This window comes from Pteronotus mesoamericanus, unplaced genomic scaffold, assembly GCF_021234165.1.
Source record: "Pteronotus mesoamericanus isolate MK-2021 breed Mesoamerican mustached bat unplaced genomic scaffold, CSHL_Meso_final contig_192, whole genome shotgun sequence".
In the NCBI taxonomy this organism is placed as follows: domain Eukaryota; kingdom Metazoa; phylum Chordata; class Mammalia; order Chiroptera; family Mormoopidae; genus Pteronotus; species Pteronotus mesoamericanus.
The window spans coordinates 3,217,347-3,242,513 of NW_026555082.1; the positions used below are offsets into that span (position 1 = coordinate 3,217,347).

Below are 25,167 nucleotides of genomic sequence, written 5' to 3' on the forward strand. Positions count from 1 at the left end.
TGCCTGGAAACGGTGGCAGGGGCGCAGGTGGTGGTTCTGTGGACACAGCCTGCATGTCCCCCACGCGGGCGCACAGGGTCCCGTCCGAGGCACGTGCCTATCACCCGAGACCCGAGTTGGACCTCCAGAGCCTCGCGTGTGCGTGGCTGTGCCTGCGGCTCACGGGGGTGCGTGGCCTTGTCGCTGCTGGGACAGAGCTCAGCCTGTGGGGACTGAGGCGGGGAGGGACTGCCCAGGGGACCAGGCCTGCGTCTGATGTGTCCCCCCACCCCAGGGACGCCACAGGGTTGGGAGGCAAGTGCTAGGCCCTCGGGACGTCGGGGCTGTGTGGCTACACCTGCGGGAGCGCCCACGTGGGAGGGGGGAGCCGGGTCACGCTGGGGCGGGGCGGCCAGCTCCTCCCCTCGCCACCAGGTGGCGCCCGCGGCGCGTCCTGCAACGTCGCTCTGCTGTGCGGGGTGGGGGGCGGGGCGCTGCTGCTGGGATGGGACGCCCTCAGCCCGGCATGACCTTGGCCAGCGCTGGGTCCCGTGGGCTCCTTCCTGGTGGTCAGGTGACCCCTGGGCATGGGGCGGGGTGAAGCCACTGGGGGCAGGGACAGCCTGGACGCCACCCTCCAGCAAGTCCTGCGGGAACGCGGGGTCGGGGCGTCTCCCCTCAGCAGCTGTCCTGGGGCCTCAGCGCCGGGAGAACGGGGTGCTTCCCACAAGCAAACCAGCCACAAAGTTGAAAAGCCATTTTTATTGAGGAATTTGGAGGGAAAGTCTCATTATAATAGTAAAAATACTAAAGTTGAATGTAAAAAAACACCATGGTGCAGCGCAGTGTCTGGCCGGGGGGACGCAGTGACGGCCCCTCAGGGGCGTCGGGCGGGGCGGCGGGCGAGTGAAGCTTCTGTGGGGGACGGGTGCTACACCGGGGCGGGGCGTCCCGGAGGGGGAAGGGGCGGGGGGCTGGCTGCTGCCAGGTGCGGCCCCCCACTGCACGTGAACGGCGTGATGCGCAGCAGCAGGTTCGCCTGCCGGGCCTCAGCCCCGCGCCAGGCCCGCCGCGGGGCCTCTGTCCCCAGGCGGCACCCTGGGGCCGCTGCGTGCCGCCCCGAGGGGCCACGGCCGGGTGGCCTCTGGGGCCCCCGGGGGGGGCGGGGCAGGTGACAGCCTGGGGCAGCTGGCGAGAGGGACGGGGGCCACAGGAGTCCCCGAGATTTCTCGCGCGAGTCTCGCCGTCTGGAGGCCGAGGCCACACCTGGGGAACTGGATGAAATAAATTAAGAGAAACCGCAGGGCAGCCTTCCTCCCAGCGGCCGGGCGCCCGGCCCACGGCGCGGAGGCCTTCCCGCTGGTGCCGGAGGGGCGGCGCGGCTCCTCCTCACGTGTCCAGAAAGAAAAACATTCAACGCAGGTCGTCCGCGCGGCTCCCTCCCGGCCCACGGAGCCCGCGCAGCGTCCGCCGGCACGCCCGGCGGGCCCTCCTCAGGCCGTGCCGCTGGCCGAGTAGGAGAACTGGGGGAAGTGGGGCCTCCGCTCGCTGTCCACACACTCCATGCTGTCGTCTGCGGGCGGGGGGGCGGGGGACATGGTTCAGACACGGGGCCAGGGGGCCAGGGGAACCGAGGCAGCCCCTGGAGACTCAGTGCCCCCGCCCCCAGGGCTGTGGGCAGGGCAGCGTGGGCCCCACTGTGTGGAGGGAGGTGGCCCTCACCTTGGTCCGGCGGCGTGATGGTGATCATCTGGGCGGTGAACTCCTCATCAAAGTACCTGGTGTCTGTCTCGGAGGTGACCTGGGGCTTGAAGGGCGGGCTGAGCTGTGGGCGGCGGGGGCGGGAGGTCACAGGCTGGCTCTGCGCCCGCTGCCCGCCCCCTGCCCCCCAGGATGCCGAGCTGAGGCCTCAGCCAAGGGCAGGCTGAGCCCTGCTCACAGCGGCCCCTGCAGGTGGCAGGAGGCAGTGCGGCGCCGCTCTGCGGGGACCCCTGTCCCCTGCCGCCACACACACCCCCGCTCCCCGGCAGAGGGGACGGGGCTGCTGGAATGTCCCCAGCTCTCTGACTTTCCTCTCTGACTTCCTTACAAGCTGGAAGGGGGATGAGGAGGGCACCTTGGAGCAGAGTGCAGAGTGGGCTTCCCCTCCCGGCGCCCCTCACAGCCCCGCGGCTGGGGGCTTCCAGTTTGCTCATTCGCGGTACAGGGACAGTCCTGCCCCGCGGCCCCCTGGCCCGCCTGTGCTGGTGAGCGGCAGCCCCATGCGGTGGGCCCGCGGGGCGGTCGTGCCTCCACAGGCCCAGGGAGCAGAGGCCAGTGCCAGCCGCGTGGAGAGCAGGGCTCAGGGGACACACCCCTGCCCGGGGAGCAGCTGGCCAGTGCTGGTGCCCGCCCGTGCCACCAGCTCGGGGCACGGGGGGACCTGCTCTGCCCAAGCGCCGCCCTGACACGTCCCCTAAGCCGCACGGGGCCCCTGGGGCCTCACTGCAGCTCCCCCCGCCCCTGCCGCTGGAGGTGAGGAAGGAGCCAGGGCTCCCATCCCCACGGGCTGTGGGGCTTTGCCCTTCAGGCCCCGCCTGTGCGGCGGGGGCAGGGACGTGTGCTGGGTGCGGGGCCTCTCCAGCCTCACGCACGGCTCAAGGACCACCGTGTGGCCTGGCTGAGTCTGGCTGCAGAGAGGACGCACCATGACCCAGGACACAGGGGCAACCGATGGGACGTGGGCACGGGAAGACGGTGCTACGGGCCGGCGCCCCCAAAGCTCCCCAGACCCGGGCCAGGGCGGAGGCTGCCCCTCGTGAGCTGGCAGGGTCTTTGTTCGAGGCCGGGCCGGGGGCAGAGCCAGGAGGCAGAAGGCCTTGGGGCCGGAGCTGGGCAGGGTGCGCGTGCTGTGCCACAGGCAGGACAGGGCCCTGGCAGCCAAGTGGGGCCTGCAGGGGAGGCCGGGCCAGAGACGGGATGGCGCCTGCCGCCAGCACGGCAGCCTGGGCCAGCGGTGGGAGGGGCGCGTGCAGGAGCAGCTGCCGGCTCCCGGGCGGTCCCCCCGGAGCTGGACGGGCAGGCGCTGCCCCGTTCCCGCAGCCCGGAGGGCAGGCCTGGGCTCCCCCGGCCGCTGAGGGATTGAGGTCAGACAGTGGGAGGAACTGGGGCGGCAGGGCAGGGCCCCCGCCCTGCAGCACCGGGGGAGGCACCCACGGCGCCCAAACCCGACAGGGCGCCGCTGGCAGAGCCTGTACACAGCTCCTCCCAGGGCGGGGGGAGGGTGTGGGCCTGTGCTGTGGGGGAGGGGCGGGGCGCACCTTCTTCTCATACACGTCCTGCCACACGATGCTGGCGAAGAAGCGGTGCTGCATGATCTCCTTGGCGTCCTCCGAGCCCCCTCCGAGCCTGCAGGGGACACAGGCCGCGGTGACAGTGCCGCCACCGCCCACTCAGGGCTCCAGTCACCCTCCAGGGCTCTCTGCGGGGGGGCGGGGGGGCGGCGGGGCGCGCGGCTCTCTGGCTGAGCCCCGGCAGGTACGGGGGGCCGGGCGCGGGGGCTGCGGGCGCCGGGCAGTCTCCCGAGAGGGGCCCTGGACAGAGCCGTCCCACAGGGTGGCCGGGGAGGCCGCCGGGCGCTCACCTCTGCTTGGGGTCCTTCTTGAGCAGCCCGGACAGCAGGGCCTTGGCCTCAGGGCTGAGCGTGCGCGGGAAGCGGATCTCCTCCATGAGGATGAGCTCGAAGAGCTTCTCGTGGTCCTGGTTGTAGAAGGGCAGCCGGCCGCACATCATCTCATACATGACCACGCCCAGCCCCCACCAGTCCACGGCGCGGCCGTAGTCGTTGTCCTCCAGCACCTCGGGGGCCAGGTACTCGGGCGTCCCGCAGAAGGTCTTCATGGTGGCCCCGTCCTTGATGCCCTCCTTGCACAGCCCGAAGTCGGTGATCTTGATGTGCCCGTCCTTGTCCAGCATCAGGTTCTCCAGCTGCGGGGGGGCCCAGTCAGCGCCCGCCCCTGCGGCCCGGCCCCGCCCCACCGCCCACGGCCGGCCCACCTTGAGGTCGCGGTAGACGACGTTCTTCTCCGAGTGCAGGTAGTCCAGGGCCGACACGATCTCGGCGCCGTAGAAGCGGGCGCGGTCCTCAGGGAACACCCGCTCCCGTGACAGGTGGAAGAAGAGCTGGGGGGGGTGGGGGTCTGAGCCCGCGCACGTGGCGCCCGAGGCCCGGGCCAGCGGGGCGGAGCCGTGGGCCTCGCAGCGGGACGGGCCGGGGTACGCCCTCCCCCTCCCCCGGCCGCCCTACCTCGCCGCCGTTGGCGTACTCCATGACGAAGCAGAGGCGGTCGTGGGTCTGGAAGGAGTACTTCAGGGCCTGCGAAGGACACAGGCTGAGGCGCGGCCCCTCCGGCCGGCGGGGCACCCCGGCGTCTCCCTGCCCCACGGGCCGGGCTCAGGGGCGGGGGGCGGTCTCAGGGAGCCGGCCTCTCCGAGGCTGCCAAGGTCCATGAACCCGGAGGTGCCCCGACAAGGGGAGACGCCCCTCCAGGTGCAGCTGCCTCGCTCTAACGGGAGGGGCCTGTGCCTGGGGCGCCCGGGCGGGAAGCGGGACCCTGAGGATGGCTGGGCGGGGGGCGGCGGAGGCGCCTGGGCCTTCCCAGAGCTGCTGGCTCGACAAACCGACATCTACGTGGCTCCTTGCTCCCAAAGGCGAAGGGCTCCCCACACAGGCCGCCTACGCTGAGCACCCCCAGCCCTGGGGAGGCAGGGCAAAGGGAAGCCCCCGGCCACCTCCCCCTTTTACCCGCGGCTCTGCGTCAGCCTCTCAGAGGCCTGCCCGCCACTGCCCGGGTGCCAAAGCCCAGGAGGCCCCAGGCCCGGGAGCACGGAAGCCTGTCCCGAGACGCAGGCTGGGTCTGGCCGGCCCCGCGCCCGTCGCCCACGCACTCGCGGCCACAGGGGGCGGCCGGGGCCACTCACCGTCAGGAAAGGGTGCCGGGAGTTCTGCAGGACGCGGTTCTCCGTGAGCGTGTGCGCCACCTCGTCCTTGGCCACGATGACCTCCTTCTTGAGGATCTTCATGGCGTAGTAGCGGCCGGTGGCCTTCTCCTTCACTAGGATGACCTTCCCGAAGGTGCCCTTGCCCAGCAGCTTCAGGTACTCAAACTCGTTCATGGTCTGCAGGGCGGGGGCCAGGCCTCGGGCTCAGGGCTCGCGGGAGGACGCGGGGCTCTGCGCCCCAACGCGGGGCGCTGCGGTCGGGGGCAGGGGGAGGGACAGCACCCGGGCCTCCTGGAACCCAGCGTCCCAGCCTCGCTTCCGACCCAGGGCTCGGACGGTCCGACCGTGCTGCCCGCGGGGGCAGCCAGGGAGGGGCGCGGGGGCGGGGGCAGCCCGAAGGGACCCGCTGACCGCCAGGCGCCTGCGGGGGGGCTCACCACGCGGTGCTTGGGCTTGGCCAGGGACACCTCCATCTCCTCAGCCCCCGAGTTGTCGCTGGGCGAGCCCGACCGGAAATCCATCATCTCCTCCTCCTGCCGCTTGAGCCCGTCGGCCACCGTCTGGATGGCCGTGGTCCACTCCTCCCTGCGGGCGCCCAGTGAGGTCCCAGCCCGGCCCGAGGCCGCCCCCGCACCGCCCGGCTCAGAGGCCCCCGGGGGGCCCGAGGAGGCTGCCCCTCCTGAGACCTGGGCCCCAACGGGGCTGCGGCCTCCCCGCCAGGGGCCCGGGTGCGCCCGCCGCCTACCGCTCCTCGGGCGTCTCCACGTGGAAGGTGCGCTCGATGACCGTGGTCCACTGCAGGCACCGGATGATGAAGGTGTTGGGCCGCGGCCGCTCCGTCTTCATCAGCTGGCATTCTGGGGGCGGGGCCGGCAGGTGAGCACCCTGGGCGCACGCCCCAGACCCACCCCCAGGTCCTGGGAAGCCCTATGCCTTCCCCTCTCCAGGCCTCAGGGTCCCTCCTTGCAAATGGGGCTGGGACCCCTGCCCCCCGCGGACGCTGCTCTGGAGCTGCCCCAGCAGGTGTCGGGCACAGCCCCGCCCCCCACCTTGCTGCCGCACTCCCCGAGCCCCTGCTGCACGGCCCCCGACCGGCCCGGGGGCTGGGGGGGGCGTCCCGGGAAGGCGGGCTGCCCACCGCCGCCCTGCTGCCCCTCTCCTGGCGGGCAGCCCCAGGGTGGCGGCTGCCTGTCCCGAGGCAGCTGGAGGGCGCGGCGCGGCCCACCCCACTGGGCCCAGGGAGCTCGCGCAGCGGGAGGGCGGGCACGCCTGCGACGCGCCCACACCTGGGGCACCGGCACCCCTGCTGCCCGGGACCGGGGGACGCCTCCGACCCGAGGGGCACGTGTGAGTGTGGGGGCCACTGACGGCTCCAGGAGGGATTCTGGCCCAGCCTGTGAGGTGAGGGGGTGGGGCCAGCGCAGGGGCCTCTGACATCCCGGCACCTGGGTCCGGGCAGCAGGAGGGGCCCTCGGGCTCAGCCGGCTCGGGGCTCGGGGCTCGGGGCTGGCTGCCCATGCAGGGCCGCAGGCCGCCGACGCCGCACACCCGCCCCCTCCCGCTGCTGGAGACCAGCGGGAGCTCCCGGGACCCAGCACCCCTCCCAGGGCCTGGCGGCTCGACCCCCATCCCTGAACCGTCCCTAGAAAAGCCCCTCAGCCGGCGCTCCAGCCCCACCCCCACGGCCTAGGCGGCCCCTCGGGTTGGCGTCCGCCTCCAGGTCCTCCAGAGGACCCCTCCCCGCCGGCCTGCGGCCTGGGGAGCACTCCCGTGGGGCCCCTTCCCCCAGCAGGGCGGCCCCACCAGCAGGGGGCATCTGCCTCCTGGGTCCCCCTCACTTGGGCCCCAATCTAATCACATCAGCCCTGAGACGTGCTGGGCAGCAGGTGCCCCCGGGGGGAACGGCGGCGGAGCCCGAGCCCCCGAGGCGCATGCAGGGCAGCCCAGGTGCCAGGACGGCCTCGCCTCACACACCTGCAGGCGGGGGCCCGGGGTCCTTCCGTCCGCCGGGGCCCGGCCCGCTGAGATCCCAGGCCAGAACTGGGCGTCCGGCGAGGCCGGGCGGCGGGAAGGGCAGAGCTGGCCGGGGGTCGTACCTGGGGTGCAGCCAGGACCCCCGCAGTGGGCGCTGCCCCCCGAGATGGACGTGGGGCTCAGGCAACGCGCCCCCGCTCACCCAGGCGGCGGCCACGTGGCCGGCCGTGCCAGGAGGCCCACCCAGCTCAGCTCCCCCACCGCCTCCCAGCCCGTGAGCAGGGCCGCCCCCGCCCCCGCCCTGAGGCAGAACAAGGCCACAGCTCAGGAAAAGGGCCTGTCTGCCCAGCAGCGTCCCCAGGGCCAGCCGTGCCCCTCCCCCCAGCCGAGGACATCAGCTGACGAAACAACACTGAGGTGGGGGGGGCAGGGCCTCCGACAACCTCCCCGGGGGCGACAGGAGATCCCGTGAGCCCCCCCGGGCGCTCACCCTGCCTGCCCACCCGAGGGCCGCGCAAGACGGGCCACGCTGGCGCCCCGGGCCCGGCTGGCTGCCCCCGCTGGACTCTGCCCCGCTAGGCCAGGCCTTCAGCCTCCGGAGCGGGAGCGGCCAGGGCGGTCACCGGCCTTGGGCCTCGGCGCACGGCCCCTGCCGGCAGGAGCTGCACCGCTCTCTGGGCGCTCGGTCCCCGCGGGGCCTTGGGGCCAGCCCTGCCCAGCCTGGCTCCTGGCAGCTGCCGGCCCCAGACAGAGGCCCAGGGAGCCAGCAGCTTGGGGGCCGGGCCCCGCACCCGGGTTCGCACACAGGGCGCCGCGGGCTCACTCACGTGCCACAGAGAAGTTGTTGAGGGGCGACTCCCGCTGCTCCACGTCCTGCGGCCGCTCCTTGTAGCCGATGAAGGTGCCGTCGTTCTTGAGCAGGAAGTAGCGCGGCCGCCAGGTCTTGATGTACTCACCTGAGGACACGGGGGCGTGAGGGGCAGCCGCGCTGGGCCCGCTCCCCTCCTCCCGCGGGCTGGACCCACCCAGAACCCCCAGACGTGCAAGCCGTGCTCTGGGGGCCGTCGGGGGGAAGGGCTTGAGCGACGGGAGGCCCGTCCCATCCAGAGGGCCTTCCTGGAGGAAGCAGCGCCGAGGCAGTGTGTCCCAGCAGCAGCCCAGGCACTGGCTTCAGCCCCTGCCGGGGGCCTCAGCACCAGGGGCCCTCCCTGGGTCCGGCCATTTGTCAGATGAAGGAGACACTGTGGAAACCACAGCTGACCACCAGCCGGGAGGGTGGACCCGGCATCCAGCAGCGAGGGGGGCAGCACCACGTCCCGTGGGACTTGCAGGCCTGTCAGCAGCACCGGGGACGGCGCTCGCTGCCCCGGCGCCCGCAGCACGACCGGCAGGCCCTGGGGCCCTGGACCCCGCCTCCCACACGCGGGTCACCCAGGTACACGGCGGAGTTTCCCCAAGTTTTGCGACATCAGCCGCACGCAGCACAGGCGTGCACGCAGAAGCAAGCAGATGTCCTCGGCGATGTTCGAGCGACTGTCATTTTTCATACTGACACCCAGAAAAAATGTTTCATTTACATTTTGCCGAGCAAGGAGTTTGAACAACAGTGGAAAACTTACTAATGAGGCAGCCGCTTCCTCAGAGGAGCCGGCGGGCGGGGAGGGGGTTGGGGTCCCCGAGCTCTGGGCCAAGCTGAGCCCGGGACAAGAGCAAACATCCCTCCAGAACCACCCGCCACGCGGCCCAGTCCTCCCCCCGCCAGCCCTACGGCCTGGACCTTCCCGCCCAGCGTCTGTGCGTGTGACCCCCGGGGCCCCTCGCTCTCCGTGACCCTGGGCGGCTGGGGGGGTCCCCGGGAGCCCACCCACAGGCCACGCCCCTGGCTCCAGGGGGTCGCCCGTCCCACCCCAACAGCACTCGGGGGGTCTCCACCTGGCGCAGCCCTCCAAGCCCCTCGGGGCCGCGCCGGGGGTCTGGCCCCACACCCCGGCCCACGCGGTGCCGCCAGCCTCCCAGGCCCCCTCCTTGCCCGTCGGAGCCGGGGTGGGAGCGAGCAGCGCAGGCTGGGGGGTGCCGCCGCCCGAGCCGCGCGGCCGACCGTGCTCGCTCCCACCCGCCTGCGTGCCGGTCTGGAGCTGTCGGCCCTGATGGAGTGCCTCCCATCCCGCCAGCTGCCGCTCCCCGGGACGCTGACTGAGCGGGGAGAGCGGCGGGCGCCGCAGCCGAGCGGCCCGGGCATCCATCTTGATGCGCCAACTGTGCGGCCTCCCCCCCGCCCCGCGCGGCCCCCAGCGCCGCGCCCGCGCGCGCCGACGCAACTGCGGCAGTGCCCGCGCGGGGCGCCGGGCCCCCGGGGACCTGACCCGGCCACGCGGCCCTGCCCCCGCCCTCACCCCACAGGCCGCTCCAGTGCTGGGAAAGTTCCAGAACCCAGCGCCGGGATGGGGCCCGAGGGAGCAACTCCAGAAGAAAGGGGCTGGGGGGCCTGGGGGACGGGCCTGGGCCTGCTGGGCCCCCCCCCCACCCGGCACTGACACAGGCCACCCCCCCCCCCCGGCGGTGTCCCGGGACCCCAGCCCTGCCCACTCCCGGGGCTGAAGTGGCCACCCTGTGCCCGGCCGCCGCTGTCCGCTCCACCACAGGATGCCCGGGGCCCCAGGGAGGGTCAGGCACGCACACGCGCACACACGCGTGTGGCAGTGCCGGCCGTGGGAGGCGTGGAGCCACCTCGGGCAGATGCAGGCGCCCAGCAAATGGAAGACCCAAGCCGCTCCCTACCCGGGGCCCCCGCCGCCCCCCAGGCCCCGCACCTGCCCACACCCGGGGGCTCTCTTGGGCCCAGGGCCCACCTCCTGGCGCCCCAGCACTCAGCCCGGGGCCCGGGAAGGGCCCCCTCCCCCTACAAACACTCCAGCCCGGGGCCCGGCACAGCCCGGGACCACCCCGCACCGGCTGCCAGGAAGCGGAGCCACAGCCGCCTGGGGCTGAGGCGCACAGGTCCCGGGGCTCCGGGCAACTCTGCCTGAGGGCGGACGCGCAGGATGGCAGCAGACCGGCCCCCCCGGGCCCCTCAGGAGCCCCGCCCCAGGCTGAGCTAAGGACAGGCAGCTCGGCCCCACCGAGGCCTCGTCCGGCTGAGCCCCACGGGGGAACCCGAACCCCCAGGTGGCCGCGGCCTGGGCGGGCGGGGGGGCTCACAGCGGAGCCAGGCCTTGTCTGGACAAGGGCTGCCCGCCTTCTCCTACCACCCAGGCCCTCAGCGCCGAGCCGCCTCGTGGTCCCCATGCGGTTCCCTGGGCCCCTCCCATGGCCCTGAGCCTCTCGGGAGCCGGCCAGTCCCGCAGGGCCTCCTGACGGGCCACAGAGCCCCCGCTCGGGGCCAAGGCAGCGTGCGCCCTGGCCTGACGCCACGGGTCAGGCACAGAGGCCGCGGGCGGGGGCTGCATGCGGCACGGCCCGAGGGGCAGCCAGGACGCCCTGGCACGCGGGCCCGGCCACGGCCACCCCGGCGCCACGCCCCGCGCTCCACGGACCCCTCTGCAGCCCCCAGTTTCTCAGGGAAACTGCTGGATAAACACTTTGCCGCAGCGGTGGCAGGCGCTGGCAGGGCGCCAGGCGGTGCCGAGCTGTTCCTCACAGCAAGGCGAGCCCCAGCAGGCCCGGGGAGCGCCGCCAGCTGACAGCGGCGACCGCACGGTCCCCCGCCGCCGCCGCCGCCATCGCGCTGCCAGCTGCCGGGCGCCCATTTGCCTTCCCCCGCGCAGCACGCGTGCGGCCCTGCTGACAGCAGCCCCCCCCCCCCGCTGCCCACCAGGCAGGGCGCACCGGGGGCCCCTCTGCTTGTGCCCAGGCGGGTCCCGGGTCCCCCCACCAGCAGGGCACCAGGCTGGGGCGGCGAGGGGGGGCCGCCCCGCCCCCCGCCCCCCGGTCTGTCAGGGCGCGGGCAGCCAGCAAGGACGAGGGAGGACGGAGAACAGGAGAGGCGGCAACTCCGGGCCCAGCGGCGGCTGCGACGCGCCTGGGGCCCCGCTCCTGCCGCCCCCCCGAAGCCCCCGCCCGGGCGCCCCGGGGACCGGGGGGATGCTGAGCCCCCTCCACCCCCGGCAGATGCGCCTCTGGGAAGGGCAGGGGCGCCCGGCAGGCCCCCCAGGGCTCTGGCTGCCCGGTGCACCTGCAGCCAGGACAGGGACCTGTGCGCGTCCCCAGGCGCACCGGCCACACCCACAGCCGCTCCCTGCGAGCCCCCCGGGGAGCTGGAGCAGCACCCCTGCATCTACCTAAGTGGCCCTGACCCTCAACACCCCCGGGAGGAGGCGCACCCTGCGCGGCGGGGGCCGCCCAGGGGGGACGCAAGTCCAGCAAAGGCCGCGCCGCCACCTCGCAACCCCAGGGGCGCCCCCCCCAGGCCGAGCCCCCCAGCGCCCAGCCCTGTTGTCGCCCCCCCGCCCGCCCCCGCCCACAAACCCAGGCTGCCGCGCCCAGCCCCTCGCAGCCAAGGCTCCTGGGCGGGTCTCTGCCTGGGGCCCCTCCGGCGCCCCCGACCCCCATGGCGCATGGGGCTCCGCCGAGGCCTGTGGGCCGGACACCGGGGCGGGGGAGCGGGGGTGCGATGGTGAGCGAGGGCCTGGGTCCCAGGCCGCCCGGCCGTCCCACCCACAGCCCGCACCCGCCCTGCGCTCCTAAGCCGTAGGCCTTTTACTCCTCGCGTTCACGTTCACAGGCTGCCACCGAAGGCGGGAGGGACGGGCGCAAGGGAGGGGTCGGGGGCCGGCCTGTCCCTCCCCAGCCCTGCAGCCCCACGCCTGCTGCCAGCCCACCAGGGGTGAGGTCGGGGCTGGGGTGCGCGGCGGAGGCGGCGGCAGCATGTGCCCCCCGGGGGGCGGCCCTGGGAGCAGAGACAGCGGCAGCTCTAGGGACAGGCGGGCCCTCGCGAGGGAGCTGGCCCCGCGCCCGGCCGGGTGTGCCTGGCCCAGGGGACGCGCGGGACAGGCCAGCTCGCTGCCTGGCCCTTCTAGGAACTGGCCCCGCGGCCCCTGAGAGTGGGCGGCGGCGGGGTGTCAGGGTGGGGAGGGGGCTGCGCCCCGCCCCCTGGCCCCCTCTCTGTCCGGGCCTGCGTGTCCCTGCTGGGCACACGCACTCGGCGGCCGAGGCTGTCCCCGGGCCTTCCCCGTGTGCCCCCATCGCGTCCGGCCCTGAGCGGGGCCGCTGTGCCGAGCGTGCCCGGCGCCCAGGAAGGAGGCAGGGGTGCCACCCTCTACGCGGGCCCCCAGGGCTGGGGCGGGCTGTGGCCCCTCACCCCTGCCCCCGCGAGAGGCCCCAGCTTCCTCTTTTGTTGTTTGTTTTGAAGGCACAACTCAACACGCTCACAAAACAGGAAACTCAGCCCCACAGAGGCTGCCCGGCCTTGGCCACAGCCACGGCCACACAGCACGACCGGCCGGCCGGGCGCCCGCCCTCCCAGGTTTGTCCGCCCGCCAGGCAGCCTGTGCGGACCTGCTGCTCGGGGCGGCTCTGCGCCCCACGGACGGGGCATCGCCGGGGCTGCCCAGGGCCCAAGGGGACTGGGGGGACCCGAGCCTCAGCCCCGGGCGGGGCGCCCTCTGCCCGGCAGCCCAGCCCGGGAAGCCGGGGCCCTGCTGCACCCTCGCAGGGGCGGTCCCTGGGGCTGAGGCGCCGTCCGCGCACGAAGTGGGTTACACGGGCCCCGGGTTCCCAGTGTGTCCTTGGCAAACCGCCGTCCCTCCCCCACGGGACCATGTCACACACATGGGACCCCTATCCCCCATCTCAGGGCCACGGGGGGGGGCACAGGGGACAGCACTCCGCGGCGAGAGGCAGGACCGGCCACGACGGAGGGCCGGCAGCGGAGGGGCCCCGGGAGCCCACTGCCCCCAGGACCCCCCTCGGGGCCCGCGCGGCAGGGCAGCCAGGGCTCCTCTGTGGCCTGGGGCCGGGGAGGGTCTGTGCCGGCCACGGGGTCCGGGCGGGCCAGGCCGTGGGCCCGCTGAGCTCCGGGCACACAGCTCCCCCTCCCCCCAGCGCAGCTCCTGGGGGTGAAGGTAAACTGAGGCGCAGAGGCCCAGCAGACCACACAGGGACCCCTTCGAGGCAGGGACCCAGAGACAGGGACCCACACCCACAGGTAGGCTCTCCGCGACCCCACGCCCCACCCCTGGCCTGCCGGGTGCCTGCGGCCCCCCTCATGCGGTGTCCTCGCGTCTGGCTCCCCTCCTGCCCCTTCCAGGCCCAGCTGGTCCGGCCAGCCTGGCCGTGGGCTGGGGACACCCCACAGGCTCTGGGTATGGGGCCCCTGTGGGCGGGGCGGGCAGCCCGGGACCCCCAAACAGGCTGGGCCTCGGCCCGGTCTCACAGTCCGAAGGCACGGCTGGAGGCCACGGGCCAAGTTCAGCCAGACCCCCTCCTGAGAGTCGACCTTCAGAGCTCCGGGGAGGGCACGGAATAGACCGAATCTTTGAAAATGCAAGTTCTTGAGCCACGTCCGGCCACCGGACCCCTGCACCAAGGGCCCGGGGCGTCCACCGTCGCTCAGGGCGTCCAGCTCTTGCTCGGCCAGACTGCCCGGCACAGGGCCACGCCCTCGGGGCTCGGAGGCCCCCACCACAGGGCCACCTGCCGCGCCGGCCTCGCGGCGGCCTGAGCCCTCAGCACTTTCCCGGGGACGAGCTCCCCGCCGCACACACAGGGACACGGGGACCCAGAACTCGACCTCTGGCCCCCCCATGGCCTAGAGTGCACAGTGCTGGCCCCCCGGAACGTGGTCCGGCCCACCGCCCCCAGGGGCGGGAGGAGCCAGGCCCAGGGTCATGCCCAGCAGGGGACCAGCCTCCCGCCCCTCGGCGGTGCCCAGGGCAGCCGCTCGCCAGGTGACCGGCCCGGGGTGGGCGGGGGCGGGACAGGAGGAGGCCCTCGCCCGCGGGCCGGCGGGCACGGAGTCAGGCCCCACACACCACACTCTCGGCTCCAGGCCTCCCCTGCCCCACCCCCACCGCGCAGACAGGGTCCCGAGGCCGGACCCCGACGCACGTGCCCTTGAAGAGGGACACGTGGCAGGGCCCTCGAATCGGGACGCCCCTTGGGCCGACCCCGACCCCCAGCCCCTCCCGAAGGCACACGCCCTGCCTGGCGGCCGAACTCCCCCAGGCCTCGGGGGGCACGCCCGCCAGAGCTGGCTGGCCAGCGGCGCCCCGGTGACCGGGGCAGCAGCCCAGGCACGTCCGGGGCCAGCTCCCGAGCTGACGTTCAGCCCGCGCACGTTTGCCGAGGTCCAGGCACCGGTCGCAGGCTCCAGGTGGGAGAGTGTTTCTGGGCCTCTCGACGCAGAGGGGAGGGACGGGGCCGGGGTACGGGGTGCAGGGTGCGGGCCCCGACCCCGAGAGAGCAGGACCTGCGGGGGCTGCCGCACAGGAAGCGGGGCTCCTGGGGCGCCCCGAGGGGCAGCCGTGCGGGAGGGGCCCCGGGCCGCGGGCCCCTGCAGCCTCCTGGCCTTGCCCCAGGGCCCGGCGGGCTGCCCGCGGGCTGAGCCCCCCGGCCGGCCACACCCTCGACGCCCGCTCCCAACCCGGCCGCGGCGGCCCCCCCGCCCCCCTGCACCCTGTGCACCCCACGGAACCCGGGCCCACGACTCCCACCTTCACCGCCCACCGGCCACCCCTGGGGTCCCCTGGGGCGGGGGCGCCTTCCGCCCACCCCCACAGGGGCCAGTGGGCTGCTGGCATGGCCACCGACCCTGAGGGAGGGGGCAGGCCCGGGAGGCAGGAAGTGAGGGGCCTGGCTGCTCCACCCCTGTCCTGGGGCAGCAGGGAGGGGCTCCCTCAGGGCAGGTGGATGGGGGGCAGGGGCCGGGCACGGCCAAACCCCCAGCCCTGCCCTGCAGTGCTCCCCCGGCCCAAGCCCAGCAGCCCCGCCCGCCCTCAGGAGCCCTCGGGCAGTGCCCGGGCCACCAGCGAGCCAGGCCTTGGCCTGGCCCCAGCGTCCCTTCTGCCTTCCAGGAAAGCGGGCAGGGAGGCGGCCGCGGATGCCCGGCCAGGCAGCCACCCCATCGCCGCAGGGCAGGCCTCGGGCCCCCCCTGCCCACCGCGCCACCCCGCACGCCCCGGGGAGACCCTGCACGGCCCTGCACCCCCCGGCGGCGTGGGCTCCCGGACACCCAGGCCCCCTCCCAGGGGAGAGCCCGCAGGCCAGAGCCGCCCGCCGCCCCGCACACTGACCTCGCTTGTGCAGCCAGCCCTCCTTGACGATCGCCACGTCGGCCATGGTGCCCGGACGGCGCGCTCGCTGCGCTCGCTCCTCTCGCCGGAGGGCCTCCCTGGGCCCAGCAGCGCCCACAGCCTCTGGGAGCAGCAAAGGGAAGCGTGAGCCTGTGACCAGCCGGGGAGCCCGGAGGCCCGACCTGCCCCACCCGGGGTCTTGACCACCGCCCACCATCCCACGCGGCACCTGGCGGGGCCTCGCGCGGCAGAAACCTCACGGGAGCCTGCTCCCCGCCACGGACCCTCGGCCCTCACAGCGCCCGGTGCCCCTCGCCGCCTCACACCCACGCCCCCCGCCTCTGTACAAGTCACTGCCATCCCCAAAAGGCCCTCCCAGCACGGCCCGGCCACCCCGACCGGCCGCCCCAGCAAGCACCCCCTCCTCCAGGAAGCCCCCACCCACCGGGCCCCAGGCACTCGGCCTCCGCAGCCGCTGGTGAGGGTGCCTGTCCCCCGGCCCTTGGTGCTCCCACCCACGGGCTGGGGTCCCCGGGCAGGGCAGCCCCCCCCCACCCCAGGCTGGGAAAGGGGGGAAATTCAGACACAGGGGCGGCAGGGCCAGAGGCGCGGTGGCGGGCACCACGGGAGCCCCCCGGGCGATGGGAACCGCCCCGGACACCCCAGCCCCCCCCGAACCACAGCCCTCCGCCAGCCTGACTCTTGCCCATTCATTCAGCCGCTGTGGGCCAGGCACCTCTGGCTTTGCCAGGCTCGGCGCCGGGGACAAAGAGAGGTTCAGACGGCCCTGTCTGTGAGCGGCACCCGGTCCAGGGTGGTTACAGGCCCGTAATTACAGCGTCCAGGAGGCGACAGACGGGGGGCCGGGCAGACGCAGAACCGGCGCCGCCTGCACTGGGCCCGGCCGCCCTGCCCTGAGCAGACACTTCGGCCATTCATCAGGCCGGCCTCCCCCGCTCCCCTGCTGGGTGGACTCCTAGGCATCCCTCAGAACCCAGGCCGGGCTTCCCAGTCCCTGCCGGCCCCCCAGACAGGCGCCCAGAGGGCTGGCCCTGGAGGGCTACTCCCTGGGGCCCTGGCAATGCCTGGAATGGAGCCCGACGTGGGTCCCGCTCCAGCCGCCCGGCCCTCCCGCGGCACCGCACCGGGGCTGGGCACCGGGGAGGCTGCTCCGCTCCGACAGCCCGAGGCTACACATGGGGGGTGGTCAGGCCAGGACAGCGCCGATGCGCCCGGCAGCGCCGGGGCACAGCGTGGGGACAGGGCTCCGAGCCCCACGTGCTGGGCACAGGGGTTCTGGTGACACTTGCGTGGGCGTGGCCTCGGGGCAGTGGGCTGGCCTCAGAGACCTCCGGCCGTGCCCCTGCCCCCACCGGCCGGCCGCTGACAGAGTCAGACAGCTGTCCGGGCCCGTGTGTGAAGACGCGTCCGTACACACACGGGGGGGGGCTGTGCATAGGCACGGCCGCCCCACGCCCGCCCGCCGCGCCGCCCGGGACTGCGGGACCGCGGGACCGCGGGGCTGTTTCCTGCAGTCCCCGGCCTGAGGGCCTCCACTGCCTGCTATTGTTACAAAGTCACAACTGTTAAAAACACAGTCCGCCTCCGAAAAGGCCCGCGTGCCCCCCGGCATGCCGGCCTGCAGACAGTCCCCTCGGCTGCGGGGCAGGGACCAAGCCCCCGCCCTTCACTCGGGCCAGGGCCGCAGAGGGTCAGGGCAGCCTGGGGTCAAGCAGGGCCCCGGAGAGGAGAAAGGGGCCCTCCGGCCGCAGAGCACAGGCCTGTGCTCCAGCTCGCTCCGCCCCGCCCCCGATCCGGGCGCCTCTGCACGCTGGGCAGCGCCTCCAGAGCCCACCGAACTCAGGAAGCCGTTCCGGGACCCGGGAGGGCGAGTCCCCTTTCGTGGGCTCCCCGGGGCACCACAAACAACTTCTTGTCTGTGGCGAGATGAGGTCTCCTTCCAAGGGCCCACCCACAAACTTGAACGAGGGCTGGGGCCGGCCTCCTCCGAAGGCCCCTGAGCGCCTCCGGGACCAGGGGCAGGTCTGGCCCGGCGCCCAGAGAGCGCCCGCGGGGCCCCCGCCGCAGGGGCGCCCCCCGCCCCGGCCTGGCCCGCCCTGGCCGCACCCCTCTGCCCCAGCCCGGGCCTCGCCGGCCGGCGGGCCACTTCCCCAAGGTCAAGAGGAAGGCCGGGGCCGGCCCGCACCCCCGGCCCGCGCGGCCCCGCTCGCCCTCCCCGCCCAGGCCAAGCTCGGCCACTTCCTGCTCCCGCGCCTCCATTCCGGCAGCGCGGCCCGCGCCCGGCCCCGGCGGCCGGGAACAAAGCGGCGGCGCGGGGAGGAAATCCGGGCCCCGGCGGCGGCGGCAGGCGGGCGGGACTCACCGGGCGCCGCGTCCGGGCGAGCGCGGGCCTAGCCGGGCCGCGGCCTCCGGCGCCCGCCGCTCCGCATCCCCGCGGGCCGGGCCGGGGGCGGGCTGGGCGGCGCGGACCAGCGGCGGGCGCTGTCGGGCGGGCCTCGCGCCGGGCCCCGGTGCTCGTGCGCGGCCGCGCTCGCGTCCTCCGGTGCCTGCTGCGCGCGCGCTGGGCCCGCCGCTGCTCCGTCCCGCCGCCGCCGGCCCGCCCCGTCCCCGCCCCGCGCGCCCCGCCCGGCCGCCCGCCCACATCCGCCTCCGCCGCCCGCGCCCCCTCCCGGGCCAGGAGGGCGGGGGCCGGGGTGCGGGGGCCGCCGACCGGCGCGCGCCGCCGCCGGGACCGGCCCCGGCCACGCCCTCCCTGGCCTCAGTTTCCCTGTTTGTCCGCCAAGCAGTGCTTCTCGGCCCCGCTCGGCGCGACCAGAACGGATCCGGGCTCTGCTTCCCAGGGTTGGGGGTGGGGTGCGGCAGGCGGCAGGGTAGCGTGACACCAGAATGCGCCCTAAGGGGAAGCCCCCGCTGGGGGCCCGGGGCACAGCGGCCGCGACTGTCCTGGAAGTCCCAGCCCGAGGACCCTGTGCCGCCGCGCAGCGGCAGAGGCGGTCGGTTGGGGTGGGTCTGCGGGGCCGGCGGCCGCATTGCGGACCTGACACGGGAGGCGGCGGAGGCCCCGGTCCTTGTGCCGAAGGTCGGGCTCTGGAGCGACGGGGGTCCGAGCCCTACGTGCGGGGGCGGGGTGGGGGGGACGCTTTCCAGAGCTTCCCCTCCCCCAGGAGGAAGATGCCGACACGTGGCGGCTACAGAAGTGGATGGGGACTCCTTCGCAGGATGACAGACAGAGCAGAGGGCGCGGGGACCCATGCAGGGCACCCACTGGGCTGCTGAGCAGACGCAGCCGCCAGCAGCAGGGGCTGGGTGGGTGTCAGGCTCAGGACGAAGGGCTGTGACAGCTGAGGCCGCTGAGGGCCCGCCTGCGTCTCCATGGGCCCTGGGCACCCCCAGTCCACTGGGAGCAGCTGAGGGACCCGAGGCAGAGGGTCCCTAACCCCTCCTCTCTCGCATTCCCTGGCGCTGCAGGCGCGTCCCACCTCCGACCCCGGCCCTGCCCCCCCACTCAGAGCCTCCGGTTTCTCCTATGGCAGCCCCTCCCCCCAGCCCAGCGGCTTCTGAGTTGATAGTAACCCTTTTGTAAAAGGAAGACGCAGTGAATGATCTTCCTGGAGTTGGGATGTACGAGGGGTGGGCACTTTTGTTCTTCAAGGGCCAGAGTTCAGCCTCAGGGGAAGCCACTCCGTCTGGGCCAGAGGCAGGTGCGGCCCGGCCGGCCCCCCGACAGCGTCCGCGGCGGAACCTGGGGCGCAGGCCCAACCCCTGCTGGGAAGGGTTCTCCCGGCCCCGGGCGCTCGCCCCCGGGGTGGGGTGCCCCGGCCCGGTCTCTCGCCGTCACCCCTCTGGCCACGCCCCGCCCTGAGCAGCTGTCGCGGGCTGACTGTGCGCCCTCAGGCGGCACCCGCCTCCTGGGCCAAGGACAGGCCCGACCAGACACCTGACCTGAGGGCCATCCCCCAAACGCCCGGTGTCTGTTCACGGCTCACCCCCCCTCCCGCCTTCCATGGGGACCCCTGGGGCCCCTCTGGGCCCGCCCCACCCACCCACCGCTCTCCCAGGAGGGGCTTCCACATCCACCCCTCACCCTGGCTCTGCAGCGCTTTGGAGAAGGCGGGAGGGGGCGAGGGGGGGCAGGCAGAGGGGAGAGGATGCAGCGGGATGGAAGCGAGTGGCCAGGGTCCAGGAGGGCGCCCTCTCGTGGACGATGTAGGGACTTGCCAGGCCTCTCTCGGGCCTGCTGACGGTTTGAGGAGCGGCACCTTGGCCAGGAGGCTGCACTGAGGTGGCCCAAGCCTCCTGGGCCACTGGTTGCTGGCCCAGCTCCAGGAGGCCCCCTTCCTGCGGGCGCCCAGCGGGTACCAAGGACCCCTGTGCGCCCCAGCCCCTCCGTGGGCAGCACCCCGGGTGAGCTTCGCCACAGCCAGGCGCCCTGGGGCAGGACCAGCCCCCCTCGGTGGGCCTCCTGGAGGGAAAGCAGGGCCTGTCCCCAAAGACGCCCCTCCCACCGGCAGGCAGCGCGCGAGGAGCAGCCCAGCCTGTGCCCGGCCGGCCGGCCGCCGCAGCCGCTGGGGAGCCCTGTGGCCAGATGTTCCCGGCAAGAACGCCTGCGCCCTCCGGGAGTCCAGGCACCTCCATCCCTGTCACCGTGTGCAGCTGCCGGCCGTCGGCAGGACTCGCGGCCGGCGCCCCGGGCCGCCTGGTCCCGGCAGCAGCTGCAGGGCGGGACCCCAGGGCAGCTCCCAGGCCAGATGGTCGCCCGGCCCACGGCACCCCGGCAAGCGCTGTCCGCTTGCCGTGCCTCCCGCCGTCCTAGCGCCCGGGGCCTCCTCGGGCGGCTGGGGGACCCGAGAGCACTGGGGTGCCCGGCTCCGGGGGCCGCCGTGGAGCTGTCTGGGACGGCCCCTCCTGGGGCCAGGAGCACGGAACTCAGACCGCATGGCTCCCGAGGCTCAGAAGGCCTGTCCCACGGCCACGCTCGGCCACCGCTCCCCTCTCCCAGGCCAGCCCCGGGCTCTTGCTGGCGGCAGCCTAGCCGGCACGGCCCCTCTCTTTGTCCCCCAACCTCTGTCCAGGTGCCCAAGGAGCGCACTGTCCCTCCAGCCAGGCAGGGCTCTCTGCCCGCCCCAGGGCCCTGCTCCAGCTCCAGCTGGGGCGCACGCAGGCCTGGCCGGCCCCCTCGGGCCCCGGGGTCACGCCATGGTGGGGGCCCCATGGCGCAGTGGGATTGCCACCAGCCCACATTCTCTCAAGAGACACTTCGCGAAGCCCCACCTGGTGCCGGGAGCTGCATCACAGAATGGTCACCCCACACAGACAGGGCTCTGGGGCAGGCTGAGGTCCCAGGACGGGACGAGGGCCTGGGGGCGTCAGGGAAGACCACTCTCGGGTGCCCACTGTTCCAGGCGGGTTTGGGGGGCCCAGGGAGAGCCCTCTGGGAGGGGCCCGCGCAGCCGGGGAAAGGCACAGGAGTGCGTGGAGGTTCAGGGTGAGGGTCGCGACCAAGGTCAGGAGGGGCAGGGCTCCGAGAAGGCCAGACCCCGGGGACCGTACCATCCGGGACCCCTCCGAGGGACTAGCATTCGGCATCCCGTGCAGGGGGCTGGGGCGGGGGGTGGAGGCAGGAAGGCTGGCCCTGCTCGGGGAGGGCCCCCACCAGCGTGTGGGGTGCGGGAGCCGGAGCGGCCGTTGCCGGATTTGGGGAATGAGAATGAGGGACGTCTAGGCCGATCTGCGTTTCAGGCAGGGACTCGGTTTCCAGTGTAAGGATGTGCTCTGTCTCCTAGACCCTGACTGGGGCGGTCCTGGGCTCCGGGGGATCCTCGGGCCGCCAACCCCCAGCGTGTGACCCGGGCAGCTGCCCCCCCTGCCCACCCGACGCCTCTGCCCCCGAGGGCTCCCTGCCCCTCCTGCCGGCTGGGGTCCCAACCTCTGCAACCCAGCCCCTCCCCAACCCCAGGTCAAGGCCCGCCCCCCCACCCCAGCCCTGGCCGGGGCTCCCTCTCCCAGCCCACTCTCCATCCAGGAGCTGCCGGCGGAGGGAGCGCGGGTAGGGGTTCAGAGGAAAACCAGGGTTCGAACCAGGTCCAGAGACGCGCCCGCAGCACGGCCGCGGGCTCCTTGCCGGACACCCCCCGCCCTAACAGGCAAACTGTTGGGGGCACCGTCCGCAGAGCCCGGAGGCCACCCCCCCAGGTGGCCCCATAGGTCAGGCCCGGGGAAAACGCTCCACCGCCCCCAGCCCCGTGTTCCTCTCTGGCTGCTCCTTCCCGCGGCAGGACCGGGGGTCCCCTCCTGCGGTCAGCGACCTGGTGCCCAGGTCACGGCTGGGCCGCCCCACGTGCCTCGTCCTCCCTGAACACTTCCCCACGGGCTCCGGGCGCCGCGGGCGTCCCCCACGCTGCGGCGTCTGCTGGACCTGCCGCGACCCCGAGCCTCAGACACACAACTCCGCCCGAGGACGCTGAGAGGGGGTCCGCGGCGCGCGTGGGAGTCCTGCCCGGCTCTGGACTCCAGGTCGAGAGCCCACGGGAGCGTGTGCGAGGGGGTCCCAGATAAATTACATGTAAACAGCAGCTTTCCGCAAAAAGGGGGCGTCTCCTTTTCCAAATTTATGATCCCCCCAACAGACCGCGCCCCCTCCTCCACCCCAGTGCCGGCCCCCCGCGAGGTCCCGACTGCGCCCCCGGGGGACCGCGGCAGCGCGAGCCGGGCGACGAGCCTGTCCCCGGAAGGGGTCCCTTAGCAGACGGGCGCTGCGGGAGCCCCACGGGGGGGAACGCCAAGGCGGAGGAGGCAAGTATCGCGAGAGAGCCCCCTCCCGCGCATCGCCCCGCACCCCCTCCCAGCCCGGCGCCCCAGCTGGTGGCACGCGGGGCCCGGCCGGGCGGGGCGGACGAGGAAGGGGTAACGAGGGTGACCTCAGCGGTTCCGCCGCTCCGGGAAGTCGGCTCGGCCCGCCCCCTCCAGCCCCCGCCCCGAGTTTCGCTCTCTCCGGGGCGGGGCGAGAGGCAGGCGGTGCCGGGCCGGCCAAGTTGGAGGGCGCCCCGCCCAGCGCCCCGCCGTCCTCGCGCCCTCCCCGCCCGCCGGGGCGCGCTGCCCGCAGCTCCGCGCGTCGGGGCCGCACCGGGGAGGGCGCGCGGCGCGGGCGGCGGCCGGAGCGGAGCCGGGGCGGCGGAGGTGAGCGTGCGGGGCGGGGACCGGTCTCCGCCCGCCCCGCCCGCCCGCCTGCTCCCCGCGGCCGCGCTGCCATAAATGGGTCCCGCGGCGGCGGCGGTGGCATCTGGCGGGCCGGGCGGCAGCTGGAGGCGCGGGCCGGGGGCGGCGATTCGGGCGTCGCGGGACGCGGCGCGCGGGCGGGCGGCCGGGCGGCCGGGCGGGCGCCGCCAAGTGAAGTTCGGGGGCCGCGGGACCGGGAGGGGAGCCCCGGGCGGGGCGCGCCCAGGTCCGCGCGGCTCGTGGCCCCGCCGCCCGGGACCCGGGACCCGCCCCCGCGGCGCGGCGTCTTCTGTTTACTTTCGATCGAGTTTTTCCTGCTCGGGGCAGGTGCCCAGGGCGGCTCCGGGCGGGCGGGGACGCGCGGGCCCGCGCCCCTCTGCCCGCACTGCCGGCCCCGGGAAGGGCGCGCCGGGCGGCCGGGGCGGCCGCGGGCGCGCTCACGGGCGTCCGTTTGTGCCCAGGTGATGACGGCGGCGGCGGCGGCGGCGGCATGGAGTTCCCGGGGCACGGCGGGCGGCTGCTGGGCCGCCTGAGGCAGCAGCGCGAGCTCGGCTTCCTCTGCGACTGCACCGTGCTGGTGGGCGACGCGCGCTTCCCGGCCCACCGCGCCGTGCTGGCCGCGTGCAGCGTCTACTTCCATCTCTTCTACAGGGACCGGCCCGCGGGCAGCCGCGACGCGGTGCGGCTCAACGGCGACATCGTCACGGCGCCCGCGTTCGGCCGCCTGCTGGACTTCATGTACGAGGGCCGCCTGGACCTGCGCGGCCTCCCCGTGGAGGACGTGCTGGCCGCCGCCAGCTACCTGCACATGTTCGACATCGTCAAGGTCTGCAAGGGTCGGCTCCGGGGCGAGGACCGCGCGCTGCCTCCGGAGGCGCCCGCGCCGGTCTCAGAGCCGCTGGGCCGGCCCCCACGCCCCCTGCCTGCCTGGACCCACCCCGAGCTCTGCCCCACCGCCCGGAAGGCCCGGCTGCCCGCGGCGGGGGTCGAGGCCTCTCTCCCTCCGGGCGCGCGGGCGCCTCCGCCCTACCAGGCCCCAGGACAGCCGGACGGGGCTCTGGACCTGTCGCTGAAGCCGGAGCGGAGGAGGGAGCCAGTCCACACGCCCTGCGCCCCCCAGACACCGCCCTGCGCTTGGGTGCAGCCAGGGGCGCGGCCGCTGGTGAAGGACGAGCGGGACTCCCTGTCGGAACAGGACAGCGCGGGCCCCCTGCGCCCCCGCAGTCCCCTGCGGCCGCCCTGCGCCCCCGCCGCCCGCCGCCCGCCGCCTGGCGTGGAGCCGCTGCCGGTCAGCGGGCTGGGCGCAGAGCCGGGCGCCCACGAGGACGAGCGGGCGCCCGGCGGCCGCCGCCTCTGCGCGTGCCCGCTGTGCAGCGAGCTGTTCCCCAGCGCCCACGTGTTGCAGCTGCACCTCAGCGCCCACTTCCGCGAGCGGGACGGCGCCCGCGCCCGGCTCTCGCCCGACGGCGCCGCGCCCACCTGCCCGCTCTGCGGGAAGACCTTCTCCTGCGCGTACACGCTGAAGCGGCACGAGCGCACTCACTCGGGCGAGAAGCCCTACACGTGCGCGCAGTGCGGCAAGAGCTTCCAGTATTCGCACAACCTGAGCCGCCACGCCGTGGTGCACACCCGCGAGAAGCCGCACGCCTGCCGCTGGTGCGAGCGCCGCTTCACGCAGTCCGGGGACCTCTACCGCCACGTCCGCAAGTTCCACGGCGGCCTGGTGTGACGCGCGCGCCCGGTCCGGTGGCGCCGCGGGGGCGGCCTGAGAGGGACCCCGCACTGGCCGGGTGCAGGTCCCTGAGGCTGGGCCCGCCCGGCAGAAAGCACCCCGCTGCCCTCCACCCCTGCCTCCTGCCCTGACTGTGATGCTGTCTTCCTCTCCAGCCGGGTCTGGGGCGTCTCAAGGGCCCCAACCTTGGCTCACCCACCTCGCCATGGGGCAGCTCGCCTGTCCTACCTCCGGGGCTCCCCCGACCCCCTCACGGGCGAGCACAGGGGCCCCCGGTGAGCCTCGCCCCACTCGGTGAAGGGTGCGGGTCACAGGAGGCGTGCGTGTGGGACACCGGGGGGCACGGGGCTGGGCTCGGCAGGGGCCGTGGGGCACCCTGTGGTTGCAGCGTGCGCAGGCCCCAAGGGGACGTCTGGGCAGCGGGAGCGGAGCTGCCCCGAAGCTGAGTGGCCGTGGAGCCCCAGGCGCGGCGGCGGCAGGCGGCCTGCGGTCCCGCCTGCTCTGTGAGGCAGTCAGAGGAAGTCGCAATTTGGAATCGACCGTCTGGATGCAGAGCCTCCCAAGGCTGCCAGATGTCTGCGCCGGGCCGCGGGCGATGGGCCGGGCCGCCCCTGCGTGTCCCCAGGGTGGCCGCAGCTGGGCCTCGGTGGGCCTGGCCCTGCAGGTCGCCGGTCCACCCCGGGGCTGCCCGTCCTTTCCAGAGCACAGGGCCAGGCCGAGGCTGCCCTCAGCCCGGGGCAGTGCTTGGAGGGGCTCCCTCCCCGCAGCGGGCCCTGCCGCCGCGGCGCAGGGCGGAGCAGGGGCGGGCCTGGGGCAGGACCACCGCCCCCACCTTCACGCCCAGCCCTGGGAGGCTGAAGCTGCTGGCCTGCGGTGGGCGCTGGGCCTGCGTCTTCGCTGGGCCGCGGTGCCCTGCTCGCCTGCTCACTGGGGGAAGCCTGCCGCGCGAGCCTCGGGGGGCGGCGGGGGCTCTCGCGGGGGCGGAGCCGCTTGGACTCCTGGTTCCCCAGACCCCAGGGGCCGTTTCTGCTGTGCCTG

The 25,167-nt window shown here is 74.7% G+C and overlaps 2 protein-coding genes across 2 annotated transcripts; one reads left to right on the top strand and one right to left on the bottom strand.

Annotated features, from left to right (window-relative positions):
• Window positions 1-1,049: 1,049 nt before the first annotated feature.
• AKT1 (AKT serine/threonine kinase 1) lies at window positions 1,050-17,762 on the bottom strand. Its single transcript, XM_054567777.1, has 12 exons — window positions 17,545-17,762; window positions 15,162-15,284; window positions 7,761-7,889; window positions 5,705-5,816; window positions 5,397-5,544; window positions 4,939-5,136; window positions 4,265-4,333; window positions 4,015-4,140; window positions 3,602-3,945; window positions 3,279-3,366; window positions 1,702-1,804; window positions 1,050-1,552 (listed from the first exon to the last, which is right to left on the bottom strand). The coding sequence occupies exons 2-12, from the start codon at window positions 15,205-15,207 to the stop codon at window positions 1,473-1,475; spliced, it is 1,443 nt and encodes a 480-aa protein (XP_054423752.1). The 5' UTR covers window positions 15,208-15,284; window positions 17,545-17,762; the 3' UTR covers window positions 1,050-1,472.
• A 5,125-nt stretch (window positions 17,763-22,887) lies between these two features.
• On the top strand, window positions 22,888-24,126 carry ZBTB42 (zinc finger and BTB domain containing 42). Its single transcript, XM_054567690.1, has one exon. The coding sequence runs from the start codon at window positions 22,888-22,890 to the stop codon at window positions 24,124-24,126; it is 1,239 nt and encodes a 412-aa protein (XP_054423665.1).
• Window positions 24,127-25,167: the final 1,041 nt, after the last annotated feature.